We start from the raw sequence: 23,703 nt of genomic DNA, 5'->3' as shown, positions 1-23,703 counted from the left end.
AATAGTAATATGCAAGCGTAAATCTTTGGTACTGTCCTTCAAAACCGTATGATCCCAATATAATCTTTGCCTTCAAATAAGTTCAGAGGATACAATAAATGCTAAACAAGTATATTTCTGAAATTTCGATATGGATGGATATGCAGGCAAGGAGGTGGATCCGAATAGATTCAGATATGGATCTCATATCCGAATTTGGATTCAGATAGCGGATATCATTCAGATAGAAGAACCGCTCCATCAACTTCACCCCCCCCCTCTCTCGAAATTGGCATCGTCAACAGTTACAAAAAAGCATAAAGCTTGTTATTTTTATTGTCAATAACGAAATTAAGTTAAGTTAGTTATTATTCGAACAGAATAACGAAGTAAAAAATACGTTAAATAATAAATAATAATAACCACAGAAGAAACTGTTTCACAGTTTTCAGAATTCCAAAAATTAGAGTTTTATGTGAGATGTCACACAACATAAATACTATTGTTAAAATATCCTCCTAACTTTTAAAAAAAAATCTTGAACGAGGTGCATAGAAGTTAAAAATAAAATGAAGTAACTATACACTTCAGTACATGAACTACGTATATGAAATGTAAAGGGAAAGAAACAGTTGTACTGGATATTCATTCATCTGGTGGATCGAGTAGAAAAGTCTACCAAGGATATAATAATAATAATAATAATAATAATAATAATAACAACAACAATAAATGTTATTAAAATTGTTCATTTTTATTAGTTTATAATAGTTATTATTGTAATAATCATAAGCATGAAACTTATAGTCAGTGCTCTTTTTCCGGTGCTCTTCAACTTGGTTTGTTATTGTGTTCATCATAAAAACTCATAGGTCTCCACACATAAGCGTAACTTGGCGGTGCAAGGGGGGGCACTTGCCCCCCAAATTTTCAGGTTTGTTAAAATTTTCTAGTTAAGGATACTTTTGTTAACATCCTGAGACCTAAGGAGCTAAGTAATAAATAATACTATTTATGATTTCACAAATGTAACAGTTATTTAGCAAATAAACCTGGGCACTATTTTTATGGGATGAAAAACTTTCCGACTCTGGTCTGCCCCCCCCCAAAGGTAAGCCCCAGGTTACGCCCATGTCTCCACACAGTGGCGTGCTCAGGATTTTCGAAAGGGAGGGGTTATGTGTACTTTTTTTTATGTAGTCAGTCCTCATTTTGCCACATTTTCATGCCTTTGACGTTCTTTTTTTTAGATATGCTGGGCCGAAAGACGAGTTATACCCCACTAATCCTCCCCTTGGGCACGCCACTGTCTCCACAGGCAGATGGGGCACTTGACCGCCTCAGGGGAATGAGATAAAATTGCCTACCTCCCCCTCTTCCATCCCTTTTCTCTTTTATATCTTTCTTAAGTTGTGTCATTCTTCTAGCTTTGGATCTTTTCTAAGTGTCAGTACATATTCTTTCGTGTTTACTGCCTCTCTTCTTGACCATGAAAGAAATATAAAATATGACGAAAAAATGCACAATTAAATTTACATTTTTATAATCAGAGGATTTTAATACTTCAGAGAAATGGAATAAGGGGAATCATCAAAATCTTGGCCCTGGCTTATAAGTATCATTCAAGTTTTATCAGCCGGCCCGCGTGGCGGAGTGCTTAGCTCATCGCGCTACGACACCAGGGATCCCGGGTTCGAATCCCGGCCTGAGCATGGATGTTTGTGAGTGTCCATTCATCAATTTCAACATATCGTCACTCATCTCCATGTTCGCAAATTACCCAAAAGTGGCACTAAAGCGAAGTAAAATAAAGCAAATCAATCAATCCATCAAGTTTTATCAGTGGCCTGACGCTGCCTACAAAAATTTCTGGGGAAGCTCATGCAGCCACATGAGGTCGGCGATATAAGCAGAGAACAACTGCTACGCATCAACAGAATTCAATTCCTTAAAACAACCCAGGATGTAGCATCAAAAGAATGAAAATAGCAATGAACAATCTGCCTACTATTATATTTGACGTTGGTTGTACAAGTTTACCCATAACTTAACTGACAGAGGGAATTTTGAGGGCATTGAGGGACTTTTCAAAACTTGCCCTGGTGAAATGTAGTCTCTATCACATCCAGGCTGACTGTAGGAGTTCGAGCGTGACATGTGGACATGACGTGAATGCATATTTATGAGCCCGTATCCAATGAGAGAAGTTAGAAATTAAACACAATGGAACTTTCTTGCATCTCAAGTGATAAGCTACAGAAATCAGACTCAACATTCCGTTAATTTGACCAACGGAGTTCGTTCTAAGCTCTGCCCTATTAACGAGAAGTCCTTTTCGTTAAGTTCTCATGCTATCAAGGACGTATTTAGGGGGAGGGGTCCATGGGTCCGGAGCTCCCCGAAAGTCTTACCAAGGTAAAGGTAAAAAAAAAAAGTAAAGTGTTCCCCTGTGCATAGCACCACGCCATGAAGGCGTATAGGGGGTGTGACCAAGTCCAAAGTTAAATTAGTAAAACAGGTCTTTGCTGTTATAATATGAAGTTGATTTATATCCGCAGAACTTACGTAAAGGTGAGGATTGGATTGTGAATACCTGTAGCTATACAGTTTTGCGTTGCGAAAATGTATGTATATTACTGCTAATAATAATATGCATAAAAAGTAATTATCAATAACTGCGACGCCAGGATTGATCATCTAGAGTGCTAAGGGGGGTGAGGACTGCGGAATGAAATTTAGCGGGTCCGACGTTCAAAATAAAGAAATTGTGAAACATATTTTAGTCACTATATTAAATACCGATCATCTTTTGCTTCTTCTTCTTCTTTTTTTGCTTACTTGGACCACAACAAGAACATGCACAGGAAAATAAATGCAGATTAGTACAATGACTTGCCTGTTGTATACAATAATAGCTGTCTCACTTTAATACTTAACATTCGACGCTCAATGTGATGATATGGTTTTAATAATTCATAACGTAATATAAGATGACACCGCATGAGTTAATAGTGTTTTCCATTGAAAATAGGTTTTATAAAAGGGGTGCGGAAAGGGACACGGAAGAAAATTAAGGGGTGCGCATGCATTAATTTCTTATACCCCTGTACAATTTTTTTTCAGCGACTGTCGGCGTAATAAGGACCAGCAGAAGTATGAAACAACTTAAATATATTCCTTCTAAGTTGAAATCCAAGAAGTTTACGGACATACAGAGTGGCCTTAAGAAGCATTGCACTTTTTTAACGCCACAAAAAATAACCACTTGTCAAAACGTATTATGAGACCGTATGTTTTATTGTGGAGGATAGCTTGCAAGAACCGAATGAGCAATGTCCATCAGTAGAATCTCCAGTCTCCTTCTGTTCTTGGTTACGGGAGAGAGTAATGTTACAAACATCAGCCACTCTCATGGGCGTAGGCAAGGGGGATCGAACGTGTCGGTTGGCCCCCCCTGGAAATTGACATTGTTCATTTAAAGATACAAGAAAGCCGCAAGTTTGTTACTCTAATTGTTAAGAACAGAAATAAAGTTCATTTAGTAAGTATTCGAACAGAATAATCAAAGTAAAAATGCATTGGATCGAAAACATTGAGTGAAAAATACAGGAACTTGGTTATATTCTACCATTTCATCCAAAGAACAAATGATTTCACAGTTTTCAAAATTCTAATAATTACAGTTATAGGTGAGAGATCACACAACACACTTTATAAAATAAATAATCCCCCATTTCTTGAACGAGACGCGCAAAGGTTAATATCAAAATGCATTCAGATACTAACTGCATAAAATGCAAAAAAAATGATGGAAAATAGTTGTGCTGGTATTCACTCGTTTGGTGAATCGAGTCTTCCCATTTATAATTTGCTTTGTTAGTTTATAATATTTATTATTGTATAATAACATTTATAACCGTGGTAATAATACTTATTATTTAGCTACTATTCAACTTTTATCATTTGCCCGACCCCCCCTTCAAAAATGTCTGGCGACGCCCATGGCCACACTGACGTAGCAATAATATACCATGACTCCGTAATATCTTTTGATCCATAGAACGTTATTATTAAAGTAAAATATATTATTAAGAAGAGCAGCTTAACCGTGTTTTATAATATTTTACAATAAGCTTCCATCCCTGCTGAAAATGAACGTTGAAGGACGTCTATATTCTAGTAGGAAGCACAGTGAGGCCGGCCTCATTTTGTCCGTTACAGAAGAGTGTGCCCCCTGAAATTATACTTCCTCGCATGAATTACACGTGATGTTATGGGACAAGCTCACAGAGGTGCTTCACTGCATGAAATATCGAGTACAGTGGGATGCATAAGTATCACCAAACGCACTGTCCATCACGATATTTATATTCTTTGTTTTCGCAGTCAGAGTTTCAATATAAGGAAAAAAAGACAAACAAGCTGATGACAACGGCTGCACAAGCATCCAGTCCTGTAAAAAACGCAAGAGAAAATGTAATGAAAATGGTCATGGACAATTTGCCGAGCAATACTTGTGTATCCCACTGTACCAGGCAGGGATGGAAATTTGTGGTAATTATCATAAGAAATAAAATTTTCACTTTTCTTGTATTAAGCGTCGTTTAATGAAATTATAAGTAATACAATAATCCATAATAGACAAATATATTAAGGTAGGCCCGGCATCAGGGCCTCTTATGGCGGTTCGTCACTACATCAAATCAGTGGCGTCGCTAGGCCATCTGCTTTGGGAGGGCTGAAACCAGATACATGACTTACTACTATTGTAAATATTTTTAATGTTTGAAAATAGCAAAGTGATTAATAAGTCAATAATATATAACAAGCATAAGGAATTAAAACTAACATAGACTTACTGCATTAATTTTTATGAAAACAGATGGATATTCTTGTCCTGTTTTTCTAATGCTGGTGAACTATGTCTTTTTGTATCAGCTGTACTCTGCGGTTCGAATTTCTTGCAAAATTATCAATAACACAATCCACACACAATTCATGACACTCTTCCTTTTCTATGGCCAGTATTGTAAGTGAGGAAAGTCTGTCTTGGCCCATACTATTACGCAAAAATGTCTTGATTCTCTTCAAACAGCAAAACTCCTCTCACACGATGCTGATGTCACTGCAATTTGCAACATTCTGCATAAGTTCGGAAACATGTCTTTTGGAATGGCGTTCATTAAATGTACTATGGATGTGATGGTGCATGTCAAGTTCTTCAGGTAATTTTTTGTATCTATAGGTATGTTCCTGCATTAACAATTGTTCAAATATGTTTTCTCGAAATACTGTATGTAATAATAGCTAAAGGTTGGGGGGGCTTACCAAGGGATTGGGGGGGCTGAAGCCCCCCCAAAAAGGGCCTAGCGACGCCACTGCATCAAATAGATTTGATGCATTTGGTTTTCTCTGTGAAGCTACTTCCTTGAGTGGTTTAAGAAGAGAGGTAAAAGAGAGAGGTAAACAGAAAGAAAGATGAACCAAGGATGAAAGAGATATAGTAAGAAAGAAAAAGGAGGAAATGAGAAAGAAGCAGATTGATGTAAAGATGGGGAAAGATAATTAGAAATAGGCCAGTCAACAAGGGGAAAAAAACATAAGGGAAAGCTGGAACAAATTTTATTATCTTCGTAAAAGCGTTCTTAACAACATATTAATTTTGCACCCCTGTACCACCCCGGATTTGGCCGCCATCTTTGAAAACATTAGTTTTTTTTTGGAAATATCTTGTTTGGAACGCATTTTACAGTAAAAGAGGTTATGATGAAAAATAATCTACATAACATTCTCTACAAACAATGTTCTGTGCATTTTTCTTCTAGGAAGCACCATTAGGACGCTTGAGTAGTGAGTAATTTAACTTTCTTTCCCCCCCGCTCCATTTTGCAGGAGCGAGAGGCAAGAAAACGTACCAATTAAGCAAAATAAATAATGACAATTTAAAAAATGCATTTCGATGTTTTGTCGCAATCAGAACAATTTTGTTTCAGTAAGTATATTTTGCAATATACATAGTTTTAAGATAGAAAAAAAAATGTAGTCCTCTCGCACTTGAGACAAAATTAATGTAATTGTTCTTGTTGAGGATTCCTGACGAAGCCGAGGGGTTGTCATTTCCCATTTGCATATTAATATTTTTTTAAAAGTGCAAGCTAGGAGAATAGCATTTTCCCTCAAGCGAGTGGTGTGTTGCCAAATTTGGTGGAGAGGGTACCACTTTATTTTCTTGCCCCAGGCGCAGAAATCTCTAGATACGATACGGCCGAAATTATAATCGATATTGTTGTGTATTTGAGAACCCCTGAAATCTAACAATTTCGGCGCTGCTCGAAAGAGAAATATAGTACATTTTGATAAATAGTTATTTTGATTATAGTTTAATGCAAATTCATAAAAACATAACATATTTTTAAGCTTATTTGGAAAATATAAATTACTTTTCAAATTATACCCCCCACCCCCAACCTTCTGTCAACATCACTGTGCAGCACATTGTTTATCGTGTGTTTTTACCTCTCCTGGTTAATAATACGTATCCGTTGTGTCGTGTAAGGTCCTTTAAAACTTCAAAAGATTATTTTATTCAGACCGTAATTTAATGTAATTATTTTATTTTATTTTAGAGGAACTGTATCTATGATTTCTTCTACATGCTTCCATGCACACACACATACTGTACTCCTTTGTACAGAAGAACGAACATTGGTGGAAAGTAGAGCATTTAAGATAGCAGGATAGTACCAGAACCCAGGTTTGACACATTCGCTGTTCTTCATTACTAGGAGACTCGGTTACATAACAAGATTTCTAAACAACGTAGAGAATGGGATAGGTGGCAGGCATAGAACGACCTCCACGTGCTATCGTTGTTGGATGGTAGTGACATCTAGCAACGAAAACTCATTGGTGCACCGAAGCGTCAAGAGAAACATGTGCGTATGAATTTTGTGAGCTTGTGGATTGTTGTATTGATGATCTGGTGTGGCAAAGTAAAAAGACTTCTTCCTACAGGTATGATCTACCGGAATACATCGAGTCAGAAATTAATAATTATAAGAATGCGAACGTGTATTACTCAATAGGGAGTAAGAACTGCGTAGGAAACCAGCTGTGATTTTTCTTGTGAGGTACGAAGGGGGAGGTGGGAAGTGAGCGTCAAGTGTGGAGGAACTTGTTGGAGCAGCGGTGGCGAAGTACAACGTTGGATAAAATAAACATGGAGCAAGATTCTTTATTACGCAGTGTGATGTGTTTTCGGTGTCCTTAATATATCCGTGGATCAATCATTAGTGTACTTTAAGTGTATTTAGATTGTGTCCCGTTAGTTCCGAGCGTCTGTTTAAAAGCCATGCTGCAACGTGAACTGTGTGGATTAGGTACCATATTGTGTATTGAAATCCTAACTGCACATTAGAAAATCTTGTTTATAATATTTCTTGTGAATTAGACAGGTGAATATAGTGAAATAAGTTTAAGAAATAACGTGCTTTGGGAAGTTTTATAAAGTGTTACAACTGAAACACAAACTGCGTCATATTTTGTTGTGCTTGGACAGGGCTGTAGTGTAAACCAAGATGGCGACCCAAGTCGCAGCACAGTCGACTGAAGGCACGCAGAATAAAGAGAGCGCAGGGACGTCTTATGCCAACGCTGTTGTTAACTTGAAAAACATGGACAACAACAAGGAGAATATTAATGCCGTGCCTAATTCATCGTCCAAGGATTCTTCCACGAGGGAGGTTCAAAAACCGAAAGTCAGTGGCGCACAGAAAATCAGCAAGCAGTCGAATTCTCCGATATCGGAAAGTGGTGCTCAAAGTGGTGCTGTTCGTGGTAAAAAGATAATGGATAAAAGTTCTGATGTGTTTACAAAGGAAAGCAATATGCAAAATGGTATGGTGAATGGTACTTGTATTGAAACAGAATCGGAAGAAAGAAGCAACGCTAGTAGTTGTGATGGAGCAGACTCGGAAAATGGGGAAAAGATCCCCGAAAAGAAGTTTGTAGAAGCCCCTTTGCCAAAAGTGAACCCTTGGACAGTTAACAGAAATGCTGCTGAAGTGATTAGTGGGAAGATTCCAGAGAAAATCCAGGAGAAAAGAGTGTTGCAGCCTCAGCAGCAAGTTACAGCAGGTTAGTAATTATTCAACTTTTACGTTTCCACATGTGTTTCCTGAGATAATACCTACTTTGCTTGGTACTTAAACCCACGGTCTAAGGGTGGCCTTTCTGGTTCACTGTTATCACTGAGATTTCGAAATTGAATAGTACAGAACCTGTCAATAATATGCTTGACATGTTTACAATTTTAGTCTTGCTACTAGAGTAACCTCTCGTTATGTTACATATATATAAATTTTTTTTTGCCGCTATTATTTTCACCAGGTGGTGAGAATGGCATATTGGGCTATTTTCACCAGGTGCTGAGAACAGCGTATGTGACTATTTTCAGCAGCAAGAGTAATTACCTGAATCGGTACTATTATCGTATGGGTGAAACACCTACGAATCATATATTTCGGACTTCTTTACATTGCTAACGTGTTGCGGAACATTTCTTAAGGCGAAATAATGCATTTCTAACTAAGATAATGTTTATTTTCTCTATTTACGAGTACTTACTGTTACTTGTTGTTTCGAATCTGTAACACATTATGGCCGTGATAGCATACTGGTTTAGGGGGCGTTTTGAGAGTGTTTTGTCGATTTATGCAGTGGTGCAACCTCGTTCACCGGAAAATATCTACTTTCGTGCCCCTATTTGAAATTATGCTAATACGTCGCATTTACGTGTAGAACTTGTAAAATAACCTTGCGATTTACCACGTTCATTGTCCATACACAGCAATTCCGAACCATCTTTCTTTCGCAATTCGTTAATGCTCTTCCTTTACGCACAACACTCTTGCAACCTTGAATATTGACGTGAGACGAGGAATGCCTACGTGGTTAGGTTAGGTTCCATTAGCATAAATACAAAGAAAAAATAATATTTTCGCTAAGAGACGCGTTACCTTTGTATAGACTCACATGAAAGAGGTCTCTCCTGTGACGTCAGAACACAATGTTGCTAGAGTGTTGTGCGATAAGTGACACCCATTCGGGTCGGAACCATCTTTCTTTCGAAATTTGTTAATGCTCTTCCTTTACGCACAACCATCTTGCAACCTTGAATATTGACGTCAGACGAGGAATGCCTACGTGGTTAGGTTAGGTTCCATTAGCATAGATACAAAGAAAAATTATTATTTTCTTTCGAAATTTGTTAATGCTCTTCCTTTACGCACAACACTCTTGCAACCTTGAATATTGACGTCAGACGAGGAATGGCCTACGTGGTTAGGTTAGGCCTGTTGGGTTAGGTTCCATTAGCATAGATACAAAGAAAAATTATTATTTTCGCTAAGAGACGCGTTAGCTTGTATTGCCTAACATGAAAAAGATCTTTCCTGTGACGTCAGAACACAATGTTGCTACAGTGTTGTGCGATAAGTGACACCCATTCGGGTCGGAACCATCTTTCTTTCGTAATTCGTTAATTCTCTTCCTTTACGCACAACAATCTTGCAACCTTGAATATTGACGTCAGACGAGGAATGCCTACGTGGTTAGGTTAGGTTCAATTAGCATAAATACAAACAAAAATTGTAAAAACAGCTCTCTCCTGTGACGTCCGAACACAATGTTGCTACAATGTTGTTCGATAAGTGACACCCATTCGGGAAAAATAGCTTGTTCCGAACTTGACAGGTAGTTCTAGTGAAAACATGGCGAGGCTGAAACACTGGCTACGGGGTTGCATCGCCTTAACACACGGAACATTGCACTCTCATGCAAAAAGCAAATGGCGGAAGCAGAAACAGCGTCTCGGACAGATTTTCGCAGAAAACAAAACGCATTCACATTAAAATGGATCAAATCTACATTCAGGAACTTCCAAAACGCTCAAGAAAATGATTTCCGTAAGTACTTTCTCCTGTAAATTTGAAGGAATCCGTTTTACCCATACGATAATGTTACCCCTGAATCATATCTTAACATTGTATTTTATCTTATTTTATTATACTCGTTGGCCATTTTATCTTATTTTATTATACTCATTGGCCATGTTGCTGAACTTACTGCTAAGAAGGTATTTAAAATTAAATATGGTTCGACTGCTACTGTTACCAGGTAATGAGAGAAGCAGATTGTGCGGAAGACAAGAAATTATATGATCAGGTGTTTGGGAGTATGTACAGAAGTAATTTTAATGCTACTAGCCTTAGACCTGACCTAACTCAATAACGAAAGCATTTAGGAAAAGAATACCCCTTCATACTTATGTCATGCCACATATTAGCAGCATTAGTCCATATCGGAACACTTTGCGGTATTTTTCCATCTCTATGGCATGCATCTCCCGCACGAAAATACCATGTAACAGGCCAGGTTGTAGATCATGCACAGTCAGTTTAATATCTGATGAAAATAGCTCGAAAGATAGTTTCACCATCTAATGAAAGTAGATATTTTTTATTTTACCAGTATTTCGCTTTTGAATTTTGTCTCTGTAGTGGTCGATATATTTACTTGACCTAGTTCCAATAATACTTGGTTATATATTGTGTTGTGGGTGAACATCACACCATATCATTTGATTTGGGTGATTTATTCCTCGAATACATGTGCGGACTGTTGAGTAGTGATGGTCACAATTTGTTTATTTTTCTATTAAGGGCATTTTCCACACCCACATCTGCCAGAGATTTCTGGATAACATTAGTCAATTTTTAATGCTATTTTGAAAGTTTCAGAATAATATATTTAAACTTACCATGGTTTTTAAGGTGACATAATAAATCCTTACCCTAGTACCGTAGGAAGCTTTCATTCTAGTTTGGTTTTATAGGCCTAGTTGTATGTGTATATATTTAATACAAATTTTCATTTTAAATTTGATGAGACTAATGTTTAGATATGCCCTTTAACATGGTGTTTTTGTTAATATGCTGCTGTTCACATTAATGATTTTATATAATTTTTTGACTAAAACTAACAAATCTAGAATACTTATTGTTGTGCTAATATGCTGTAGGAATGGATGATATTCAACTTCACATTGTCACACAGTGCAATTTGGGAAGAATCTGCTTGAAGCTGGGCAAACAGCAAACTTGTTAAATGAAGCATATGGGAAGTTTACCCATCGTACCCCCTCGAGAATTATGTTGAAATTTGTATTAATCGACAGATTTTGATGTTTTACGTAATATAAAATTAGTTCTAGTGTGCAGAAAACACAAATAACAGAGATATTCGATCACAAAGTATGACCCGCGTTAAGCAAAAACCTGCCATTTCGGAGTGCTTTTGCCACTTTCTTTGTTATTAAAACCGTTTGTATTACTTTGACAAAGGTCATACACAATGCTTACCCAGCATTTTTTCAGCACAGGGTCTGATCTGTGTGGTGGAGCATGGTTTCGCTCAATGAATTGTGGGTGGGGTGGGGGAATTGTTCACTGAGTATCATCCATTAGTATGATTACAGTATACCAACCTGCTTCCCCCACACACATTATTTCAACATTTTTCTAGCAAAGAAATGATTTTTTCTCACTTGCAAATTCTGTGGAAGCAGAGTACTCTTTTGTACTTGATATTTAATTGCTTTCGCTGTGGAAATATTCGGAAGCAAGTTGGACATGAGTAGTTGAAGCATTTAGGTTCATAGCCTCTATCTGACATTAATCTGTTTTTCATTGTATTCGACATGAAAGTCATAATTGGTCAAATGACAAAAATTATAAAAATACAATTCTACAGTCCCATTGTGCAAAATATATGACTCTTTGAGTACATTCCAACTCTAACTCCGTAAATATGTTTCCGTCTTCCAACAGCTTTGCCCTAGAAACACTTAATCTTTGTGTGCAAGTTTCTGGAAATTAAAGTTGGGAGTGATATATACTGTACTCTTGAGAACGTTTTATTGTTAAAAATTATTGTAATGTCGAATACCTGACTGCATGGGGAGACTTCTCGCTTTGATTTCAACAATAAGTGACCTGACGTTCAATAAATATTCTAATAGTTTATTTGGGGAGCATCCCTAGTCGTGTGCTGATCACGTCACCCCCTATATTCTTGTACTGCATAATTCAATAAATAGGGTATGCTTTTGCCTTTTTAAATTTTTTTAGCAATTTTCTCCATCTCATTGAAATTGAGACATGTTTTACCAAAATACATGTTAATTTAATACAATGAGATTTAATTTATGCACATATTGTTAAACACTTTCATATTGCATAAATTTTTGATGGTCTTGTTGAAGTTTTCAAGACTCATTTGAAAACATACAAGTGTTCTCGGGTTTAACCTGGCTCGTAACCCAAGAACACTTGTTGAATCACATCGCCAGGATAGCTGCAATTCCTGAGTCTTGAAGGTATCAAGAACCCTCAAGAAACTCATAAAGTGCTACAATTAAACAATGAAAGTGTACTGTTTAGCATTTGCTGTATAATCGAGCATTGTTTACTTCCGCCTAACTTATTAGAACGCAAAGATCAGACTGGGATCTTACAGCTTTGAAAGATAGTACCAATTAGGATTTATGCACACTGCTAATTATAATAATGTGCATATGATATTAATCACAAAGTTTACTTTTAATCAGCTGGATTTAAATTCATTTTTTTTGTTATTCAATAAATATTCAATTCTCTATGTTTTTGACAGTAATTTTCATGCCAAGACTGTTTTTTTTTTTACAAATTTTGGTGATCTTAACTAGGTGTAAGCTAGATAGTGAATATGTACTGTTATATATGTTCTTAAGCATCTTCTTACCTATTTGTGCAATAATAGGAATACAGTATTGTTTTATATAGCCTATTATGAATAGACCTATAAATTATATTAACATATGCATTTAAACATTCATATGTATTATTTCTGAGACTTGGAATGGACCCCACCCCCCTCTCTAAATATATTTAATATATATGTGCGTCAGTGTTATCCAGGTACCTGTTTGATATCTCGGTAAAATCTCTTCATCGAAGGACGTCATTGTTCTATTACCCCCCCCCCCCCCCAGTTCTGATAGTGTAAGATAAATTTGTGTTTCCATGAGTAGGTTAGGTTGCTCAGACATAGATCTAAATATTTCTTTTCCTCTGCATGTCTAGATTTTCCATGCAAACCTACCTTTCACGACTGATTTGGCCCAGTTTCACCTGGGTGCCAATCTGTCCAGTATGCACATGCCTCTTCTTGATGGCCTGCATGGCGGAATGGTTAGCACAACATGCTGTGATGACAGTGGTCCCACGTTCGAATCCCACCTTCAGCATGCGTGTTCTTTGCAAGTGTCCCTTCGTCAATTTTATCATATCACTCATCCTAATATTTGTGATTCTGCAATAAATAAACCAATCAAGCAGTCAGTGTCTCTTCTGCATTATAATATGCTTCAGGTATGATTTTTCTCCTTTTTGATTCTTTAAGTTCTTGATTCAATCTTTGTTCACATGTAAGTCAGATTTTTACTTCGTATTCCCTTCTTACTATAAGTGCTGTAGTGCCCGTACAACCTCATTAAAAGTTTAGCCAGTTATTCGTGATTTTAGCTATCCACAGGAGATTTTCGAAGTTAGAAGGTGACAAGTACACACACACTTCTCGTTAAAATAAAATGTTGGTAAAAATCTGATAGTCCCCGGGCACCTATAACTTTTTCGTTTTGTCAATTTTTGACATTCGTCCTTGTTATTGCAATTTTGCACATTGAGTACTTTTCCCACGTAGTCTTTCCGCTTGCCTGAGATGCAATATGGCGCATACACCTTCCTAGGTAATCGCGCGTCGTGCTCGTGTTTTGTCGATTTTCATTTGTTATGCAGTGAAGTTTTTCGCATTGTTTTACGAAGAAAATTGTAATGGTTCGTGGGGCTATCCGTCCCGGAATCGGTGACATTTCAGCAGGTTAGATTACATAAACATACTAAAAAATACCGCATATACCCACAGCCCATTCCTTCTAACGAGTAGCTTACATTCACTGCCACACTTTGAACATTCAATTCCTTCCTTCACGATCCCATGTTCAATTGCAAAATCTGCTGGATCTTCCACACCCGGTACAAATTTCACCACGCATTCACGACACGTCATGTTTCCGACTTTCGTTGCAAATACAGACGGATAGAAACACAGCATCGAAACACCGGATACCCAATGAACATGAACAAAGCACAATAACGATGCGTGATGATGTAGGAAGGTGTACGAAGAAAGTGTACGTGCGGCAAAGGCTATTCTGTCGGAGAATTAATTGTCAACGAACGACATGAGTTTCCGTTATGAAACAATCACACAAAACACCTTGCAGATGTTAGACAATGCTACACGAACTTATTACCATAAGTAGTTTCTTCTGTAAAAATTAAGAAATCTGTCCAGGGACTATCAGATTAGTACCAAAATATTATTAGTTTTATTCTCATGCACCCTTCCCCATTAAGCAGGGTGCAAATATAATAGAACAACGAGGGGGTGATCACTACATAATGTCTAGAACAAAAGGAAAGCACATAGAATGCTTTTATTTGGTGCGCACAAGAAAATCTTATATTGCATTTTTTTTAATATTGTGAATAATAAAAAGAATAGGAGATTTCAGAAATAACAAGATATACTGTACAATTGCTCAAAGCTTTGTTTATTTATAACGCTATGCCACTTTATGCAAAGAAAATGCTAATCACGACTAGAGCTCAGTTAAAGTGGGATCGAAACCACTATGTTCCTCCACCAGTATTGAATCAAAACAACTATGCCAATGTTCCCAACAATTATGACTTTCTTTTGCTGATATATATTAATTTCTGCAATTATTGATGCACTGAGGGCTTTCTATTGATGTGCGCACATTATTTGCTGTATTACTTCTGTACTGATGTCTACCAGAAGTTGTTTCCTCTTTCCCTTGCCTTAAAATTTGGGGCACAATAAAAGTTGTCCAGGACCCTTTTTGTAGTCCATTCCTAATGCAAGTTGTAGTTGAATACTACTTGGATCTTGGTACGTGATCACTGGCATCTTGCATTGAACAAACCTCTTGTGCCATTCAAATGCATAGTAGCATCATGAAAAGGTCTGGCTTCTGTAGCCTTCTGCTGTAAGAACTTCACCACTTCTGTCACTGTCTTTTACAGTTTACAACAAAATGTAGTATCCACTCTGTTCGTCCTCCACAGACATTATAATCAACAGTAATGTGCTACTCAGACACAACCTGCTACTGAGGCCATGCTCATATGGGTAGAGTTGGCGGTGGTTGGAACAAAAACTTTTTTTTTTCCTGTGGCTTTTTTGGTTGAAATTTTTCCCCCAAGTGTTTCAAATCAATCATAAACACATTAGTTGGCAGCATTTTTCTTGTTCTGCAGCTTTCATTTCTCTCTCCAGTGTAAAAATACATTGATTTCTAAATTTAAAATACAACTTTCCCCATGGAAGTTAAAGGGAGACATAAGCAGTAGTTGCATAAAAATGTTTTTGGAATGTACATTTTTTTTTCAAACATTATCTTCATATTTAAGTGGGCTTATTAAATATATCTACATGATATATTTATAGCTATATATTCACATAACTAGAGTAGTTTTGCATATTTTTTGCAAATATAATCCAACCACTGAAAATTACATCTAAGGTATGATATAATTGTCAGTGGTTGAATTTGACCTACGAACATGCAGACAAGGCAAAAAAAGAGAAATATTGCTTCACCTTTTAACATGCTTATGAAATGTACGCTCCCTGACACTATTTTCCTTGAACTATATTTAAATTTGAGAATCTACGTGGGTGAATCAAAAAGTAAGTTGCACCCGAGCCGTGTTCCCGTACTAAAAGAGAGAGAATAATCATGCTTCGTGGCAGCACTGTCCGAAATGTATTCTTCCCATACCCAAAGCAGCCATGCTGCAGCTGCTTTAATATGAGTGTAATCACAGTGTCAGTATGGCGTGTCGTACTGAGGTGGCGTCCAACATTAAGTTGCTTATGTGGACACGAAGGCATAATCAGAATAAAATCCATCGCCAAATTGCCGAGGTGTATGGTGAGAATGCAATGTCACACCTCATGATCAGGAAATGGTGCCGGATGTTCGAAGAGGAAGGAATGAACAGTGTGTCAGGCAGCATGCAACTGTGAACACCATCGACAAAAGGAAGCGTTGAATGTAATCATCCTTTCCAACCACAACATGAAAATTAAGAGAGATTGGAAGTGAACTGAACATATCCTATGTTAGTGTGTCTATGCTGATTCGTGACCAGCCAGGTGCATCGTAAACTGTACTCTCACTGGGTGCCGCAGTTGTTAACCGATGAGCACAAAAGTCAATTCAATTGAAATTGGACGGAATTTTCACATACAAGAAATCTAAAAACTCGATTCGAAAAGTGCTTGGATTATCTTGGTGGCTGTTTCAAACATAATACATTGGTTGCACTGGACCAGATGCTTCATGACTTTTTGGCAAAATAATGTTTTATTAAAGTACAATTTAAAACTTTACTTTCACGGTAATACACAATCATCTTTCGAAAAATAAAGTAAGCAGACTCTTCCATTTTTTTAAAATTTCCTTGCTGCATTTCAGTGTTATCCTCCATGCTAGTCTTCTATGAATCAATTCTGTTTCCCTGATTTATTTACAAATTTCATTTTGTTGATTTCAGGCACAGAGTGGGAACACGTGGAAACTTTTCATTTGTTCTGACCCATAAAACTATTTAGAGCCAAAAACTGAACAGTAGACGTTACTCTTCACACATTCCCAATGCTTTGAATGACTAAAACACAGCACTGTCTTCTACATGCAGTAGCTCCTGAAAATCTCACCATCCGTTGACAGTAACTGCTGGCTCCCATGGCAAGAGTGGTTAGCACATCGCGCTACAATGCCAGGGAAAGGTTCGAATCCTTGCCTGGGCATGGCTGTTTGTGAGCTTCCATTCATCATGTCATTGGCATCTTCACAAATTAGCCAAAAGTTGCAGAAAATGCAAAGTAAAATAAAGCAAATCAATCATTCACTTGTCAGTAACTTCGGGAACCACAAATAAGCTGTTGGCAAACAATTCAAATTCCTGCTTTTTCTTCTTTCTTGGAAGAATTACCATCTGAGATGTGTGAGAGCCTGTTGCTTAAGGACAATTCCTCTGTGACAATTTCTTCATAAGAAGATAATGTTCTGAGCACTCTAATTAGTGTTCTCTTTAGTTGCAATAATTTTAGAATGTTCCTGATTCAGATGTTTCACCGCAGTTGAATATTTGTGGTGCTGTCATTTGTATTTGTCAATAAACAAACTTTAATGTATCCAGTTTGTTAAACATCATTGCTCTGGTGTTGCTTCCAGTTCTCTAAATCAGCCTTATGTCTATGTTCATTCAATCCTGGTCCACCATTTCCTCTTCTGTATTAAACCTGTTAGCACACCTATTTCATCAAGTAACTGTTAAGCCATTGGTCTATAGCATCATTTCTCAACCTATGGGGTGCGACCCACTGCTGGGTCCCCAGGGGTCACTTGGAGGGTTGTGAAGTCGGGCTCGAAACTGTCTTAAAAACCTATTACGTATTGAATTACAAAGATATATTGTTTTAACAATTTACATTTATTACGCTCTACAGTTGCGCATTGGTCCTATTAGTTCGGGGAGTAAAAAAAATGTTTTAAATTTCAGCATGTGTGTTTACTTAGTTGCTAGACTAGAGTAAATCAGTCTTTTAAATTACTATTTACTTTTCTAGAATGAAGTATGTGTAATTTGTTCAAGCAAGTGTAAAAGAGGCCTTCTTAAAGTGCTTCATGTTAGCAAAAGAGGATTATAAACTGGGTGCACACCTCTACAAATAATTCTGCCGGCGCCCATTACACTCCCATGAAGTGTAATATCCTTCAAGGTGGGTCCCGGACTGAAAAAAGATTGACAACCACTGGTCTATAGTCTTCCATGGTCAAATTGAATAAATATGTTGATCTTTTTTCAATTTATTTATTTATTGAGAAAATTCCAGATACAGCACAGGTGGCCATTTTACACTGAAATTGTCAACAATGAAAAAGCAATAATAATAATTAAAGTAACAAAATAACATGAGTGAATAGCAAATTAACAAAATATAAGTAAAAGATGGCACTATTTGATATTATTTACAAACACTTTTGGTTCTAACTACTGAGATTCTGTAAAATGTGGTTTAAACTTGTCAGCTAAGATATTTTTCGTCTACTGATTCACTTTTTTCTGGATATATGTCTTTAAGATTGTGTGGGTAATCCATATTTTTTGGTAGCTTTTTCCCATCAATAACCACATTGACAGCTCCATCCATTGCTTCCCTACACCGGCATTAGTGAGTTATCTTTCTGACATAATGGTGAACAGCCTCCAATAAGAGGGAATAATAATAATAACCGATGGTGCAATAGCCCGTGAAGGCCAGTGCCTACCTACGGACTGCCAGCCTCACTCCCACTAGAGGTAGGCAATCATCCAACCAGTTGCAGGGTGACGTGTGGCGAGCACGACGAACCCCTAGTCGTTGTTTACACAGGTAACCTACGCACATCTCGTAGCTGGAACCGAAACCATGATGCCCTCGACAGCACGGCCACACTGCAGGAGAATGAGAAAGGGATGGTGATTAATGTTAATTTTTTGTAGAATATTACCTTAAAATAGTGATACTGTATTCTTTTCTGCCCCAGGTGTTGTTGTTTTGTTATTGTAACTACATATCAATGATCTCTTATATTTAATAATAATTACTTATCTTAGTGTACAGTTAAACTATCAGTATTTCGTTTAATTGTTACATAGATAGTAGTAACACAATTTGGCTTACCTTCAACAAGATATTTCTGTGAATTACAAAAATTGACAGGAATTGAACAAGCACGAACCTCAACAAGTGACTGTACATTGTGATGGAATGCTTCCCAGGAGAAATGAAGAAAGCCCCACTGCTTACAACACCTACCGGAAGTGTAAAAGAGGGTGGTACCCTGATGATCCCCAGGTTCCTTTATCAATATTTTAATGCATACTTTCATTGAGCAACTGGGTTATGTGACAGCAAGACACTTTTGCTTTTTTGATATGCTTCCTTTCAGCTGAGATTAGACAAAGTGGAAATACGCAGGTTCACTTTACCTGTATTAAAGAGGAATTCATTATACCTGTAGTTAGGCGTAGACAAAACAAAAACAATTCAGAAGCCAGCTCCCCTCCACAAATACGACCTAAGAAAGCCATGAATTTAGCTGAGTTAACCTTTTGGTTTCCAAGCCCATTTTGCCACGTAAGCCCACCGGGACCGGGCCAATTTTAAGCAAAATGCAGAGTTTCATTTAGGTGACTGTAGATCGGAGGCTAATTGCCCTAGACAAAGGAATGATGTACCGTTATATGCGGAATGAACCATAGATTCGGACTACATACACTTTATGCACGTTGAGTGTATATGTGGATGGGGGAGGGGAGGAACCGGAAAATTCCAAAATTTCTGAGGAGATATGCCCCTTCCCCTCTCCGCCCCTGGACAACAAAGTACAGGACATTGTCAAAATACAGATGGAAATGATCGCAGGCATATTTGGAACAAGAAAATAATGGCATTATTATCATACGAGCAATAGAACACGACTTGTACCCCCCCCCCCCCAAAAGGCATACCTATGCGCCACTGACTAAGTTTCGAAGGACACCCCTCCCCTTTTTTATGGAAGAACGAGACGTGCAAGAGTCTTTAGGTGCAGTATGTGTGTCAACAATAATATAAAAGAAGAACATCGCAATTCCAGCGAAAAATAGCGACATTATGACGTAAAAACTATGAACATGACACGGTATCTTTTAAAAGATAGGTCCCCTGGGGGTTACAGGAAGGCATCTTTTAAAATATAGGTGGTAAACAAGAGGTTAAGCAACGGAATGTGATCTTGACCTGGGACATTTGATTTATGAATTAATACAAGATTGGATTAAAAGCAAATAATTCTTGCCTGGGAGTGGCTTTTAAAAAAAAAAAAAAAAAAAAAAAAAAGCTCTACTGGTAACATTATGAATAACTATGCACTGCATTCTAATATTTATTTAAATGTTTATACTGCTGTGAACAGAAAGGTTCATATATATATATATGGCCATCTCTACAATATTACTGCAGATTTTAAAATTCGGAAAGTAACGGTGGAAAAGTTTATATTGGCATGTTTATTATTCTGAATTAACGATACACCTGATACAGAAAACACACAAACAAACATTAAGAAAAACCCATACTGTACTCGTTATTTGCCGGACCCTGTGGCCGAGTGGTTAGCACATCGCGCTGCGACGCAAAGGGTCCCGGGTTCGAATCCCGCTCGGGCTTGGTTGTTTGTGAATGTCCATCAATTTGATCCTTTCATCACTCATCCCAATCTTCGCAAATTAGCCAAGAGGCACAAAACGCGAAGTAAACTAAATCAAATCAAGTTTACTCTTATTTAAAAATAGAAGGTGCCCTGTATTTTTTTACCCCTGACTGACATAATTTAATATAAGCCAGTACTCAAAAGAGTACACTTCCCCCTCATAGTGGAGAGACGCTTGGACTAGTCTAAATTAGCATCTAAGACAACCAAAAATCAAAACGTTTGTGTGTGTGTGTGTGTGTGTGTCATGTTCGCAGGTCATTCTAAAATAGATACCTCAAAGATAAACAGGAATAAAGGAAGAAATAATTTGTGTAGGCAAGAACATGAAAATAAAAGGCAATAAAAGTATAATTCGCAAGAGAAAGTACATTCCAAGACATAGGGAAGAAGGTGAAATTTATGCAAAGATAGACAAACATGAAGAAAAAGGAAGACAAATTGAAGAATGAAATGAATAGTAAGCAAGTAAATTTTCCATACTTAGGCTGGGGTTCCCACTTTTTGGCACGTATGTTTGCAGTCCAGTTATTAGTGTTTTAGTGTCCACAGTGTCAACCTTCTACTCACATAAGTGAATATATTTTGCCTCTGAATTAGTAAAAGTATGTATATTTCAAACCACAATAAATTTATAAAGTTGTACTTCTAATTAAAGTACGGAAACAACGCCTAAGGTTTTCTAAAATTGGAAAGGACTTTTTGAGGTCTCATTGCTAAACAGTAGCCGACCCTGTTATCCAAATTAAACATGTAAGGCAATGGTTCTCAACCTTTTATAGTCAGGAACCCACCTTGAAGGATATTACACTTCATGGGGCCCATAAGCATGGGTGCCGGCAGAATTACTGTCAGGGGTGTGCATCTAGTTTATAATCATGTTCTTGCTAACGTCGAGTACTTTAAGAAGCCCTCTTTTAAACAAATTTGTAATTTAAAAGACTAATTGACTCTAGTCTAACACCTAACTAAACACTGATTATGTTTTACCGAGATAATTGTTAAAAGTTATGTCCAGCGCGAATGACAGAAATGTAGAGTACTACGTACAGCACGAGTTGAATTTAAATTGTTCAAAATATGTAATTTAGTAATTTCAATATAATATGTTTGTAAGACAGTAAATATATTTTCGAGCCCGACTTCTCGACCACCAAACACCTCCTCGGGACCCAGAGGTGGGTTGCGCCACATAGGTTGAGAAACAATAATGTAAGGCCATCGCAACTGCAGTTTGCACCATTCTATGATTCGGCTACGATCTATGTGACAACTGTTGCTCGCACAAAAGCGAAAATTGGTGCTTCACGTGGGCGATCTGGGATCGATATCCGGGTAGTGCTTTTATTTTCCCTATGATAGCCTCCTCCTAATCTACCTCTATCGAGCTGGTAAATAGCGAAAGGATCGGACTCCAGCAATAAAGTTGGCATAAGGAGCGAAATATGGAGCTTTAATATACAGTAGTGTGTATATGATTCGCGGAACGTCCTGAAGCGGAAGACACTTGACCATCCCTTTAATGTGTAAGTTCAATATTGTTTAGCTACCCTGGTCTGCGTTTTGCGAACTAACGAGGCTCTGGCGCCTTAATCTGATACCGTGGCAATCCCCTGGAGGAATTGTGTTGTCCATGTGTGTTTGTGCATTTATCTCATCGTATCGCTATTCGTCCCGATTGTCACGATCAGCCAGAAGTGGCAAAACGTAAAATAACCTAATTAAGGCTATTAGTTTAATAGACTTACGTAATCACGAAGCTATTGATAATATCTAGACAACAGTGAAAGAAACCTACACGAAAATTCACGTCAATGCTCTAGAAGGAGTTCTAAGTGTGTGTAATTTTTCATATTTTGAAATATCCAAGAAGTTTTTCGAATGGAGATGAAAATTTGGAAAAAAAAATAAAATCGCCCATTCGCATCCCAAAGGTCCAGCCGAGCCTTAATATTGTTTTACAGGGTTGCTAGCCACCGGGAATTCTGCGTGAATTTTTCTCAGTAGACGTGAAAAATTGCAACTTTTATTATTCCAATTCCCATTGAATTTATACAAATGCCCTGAAGCAAGTTTTCCACAGTTTAGCCATTATTTTTATCGAGGAATAAAGAAGAAAGAAAATGCGTGGAAAATAAGTCAGAATTCTCTAAATTCTTTTCCTTTGTTAGCGTCCTTTGCAGAACAATCTATGTAACCGACTGAAAATTATTGAAAACTAAGATATCTGAAGTTGATTAGGTAAATTTGAGTTTGAAATCCTTATGCAATTTACAATTTTCTTTGTAAATTAATTTATCCCGTAACATTTGAGACTTGTGTTTGTAGATGTATTTCGAAACCGAGTAGAGCTTGTGAAATGTCAATGTAAGCTCTGCACCTTAAATTATATATTTTAAATATGTGTTTGAAAATTTTGCCTTAAATTTTTGGAAAGTTAGGCTTGAAAACCGGGAATTATACTTGAATTTTATCATGGTCCTAGAGTAGCCACCCTGTTTTATTTTCATAACATCATTGTACTACTGTACTGAGCAGTGCAAGTAAGATATCCATAATAACACTGTGTATCCCATTTTTCACAAACTGTTATTTTTGTTCTATTTTTCTTTCACCATGTCCGATTTTCCGTTATTCCGTATAGTCGAAGGTGTGTTTTAAAGTGCGAGGTACGGTCTCTGCCCCATCCACTTCGAATTATCAGCCCGCGCGCTCACGGTGTCTGATCAGTAGGGTTCATTTTTTATCTAATTACTTGATTGATTTGCAGGAAAGTAATGTATAATAGCATTCCTACCATCCCGGCGGGGGAGAACCGGGACTTTTGAATCTGTTCAAGCGGCTCCGGCGCCCACCCAGCGTCGTATAAAGTGGGTACCTGGAGGAAACCCCGGGGGTAAAGGCGGCCCAGGGGTGTGGTGCTGATCACATCACCTCCAGCTCGGTCGAGATCAAGAAAGTGTGGGGCCCTAACCCAACACCCCCATACGCCTTCATGGTGTCGTGCAAAGTACAGGGGAGCACTTCACTTTCTTTTACTTTGTATGTAGCCAAACAAAAGTTAGGCTACAAGTTTCAGCAATTTGAAGTGTTAGGAATGCTATTATACAGGACTTTCATGCAAATCAGAGGTCTGCAGTTTGTTGTCGTATTCTATTGATGGAATCCCTGGTTCGATTTTCCGTTAGTGTTTTTTTTTCTACATAAAATGCAGAATTTGTGCCATCTGT

At 37.5% G+C, this 23,703-nt stretch overlaps 1 protein-coding gene across 1 annotated transcript in view; it reads left to right on the top strand.

Annotated features, from left to right (window-relative positions):
* Positions 1–6,879: 6,879 nt before the first annotated feature.
* The window catches only part of larp (La related protein), a 167,800-nt gene continuing 150,976 nt past the window's right edge, over positions 6,880–23,703 (top strand). The window contains exon 1 of the mRNA XM_083129634.1: positions 6,880–8,115. Within this exon, the coding sequence (XP_082985760.1) occupies positions 7,557–8,115 (559 nt within the window). The 5' untranslated portion in view covers positions 6,880–7,556. The remainder of the gene's footprint in view (positions 8,116–23,703) is intronic.

This window comes from Lepisma saccharinum, chromosome 10 (genome assembly GCF_977018435.1).
Source record: "Lepisma saccharinum chromosome 10, izLepSacc3.1, whole genome shotgun sequence".
In the NCBI taxonomy this organism is placed as follows: Eukaryota; Metazoa; Arthropoda; class Insecta; order Zygentoma; family Lepismatidae; genus Lepisma; species Lepisma saccharinum.
This window is presented reverse-complemented; position numbering and strand designations above follow the sequence as displayed.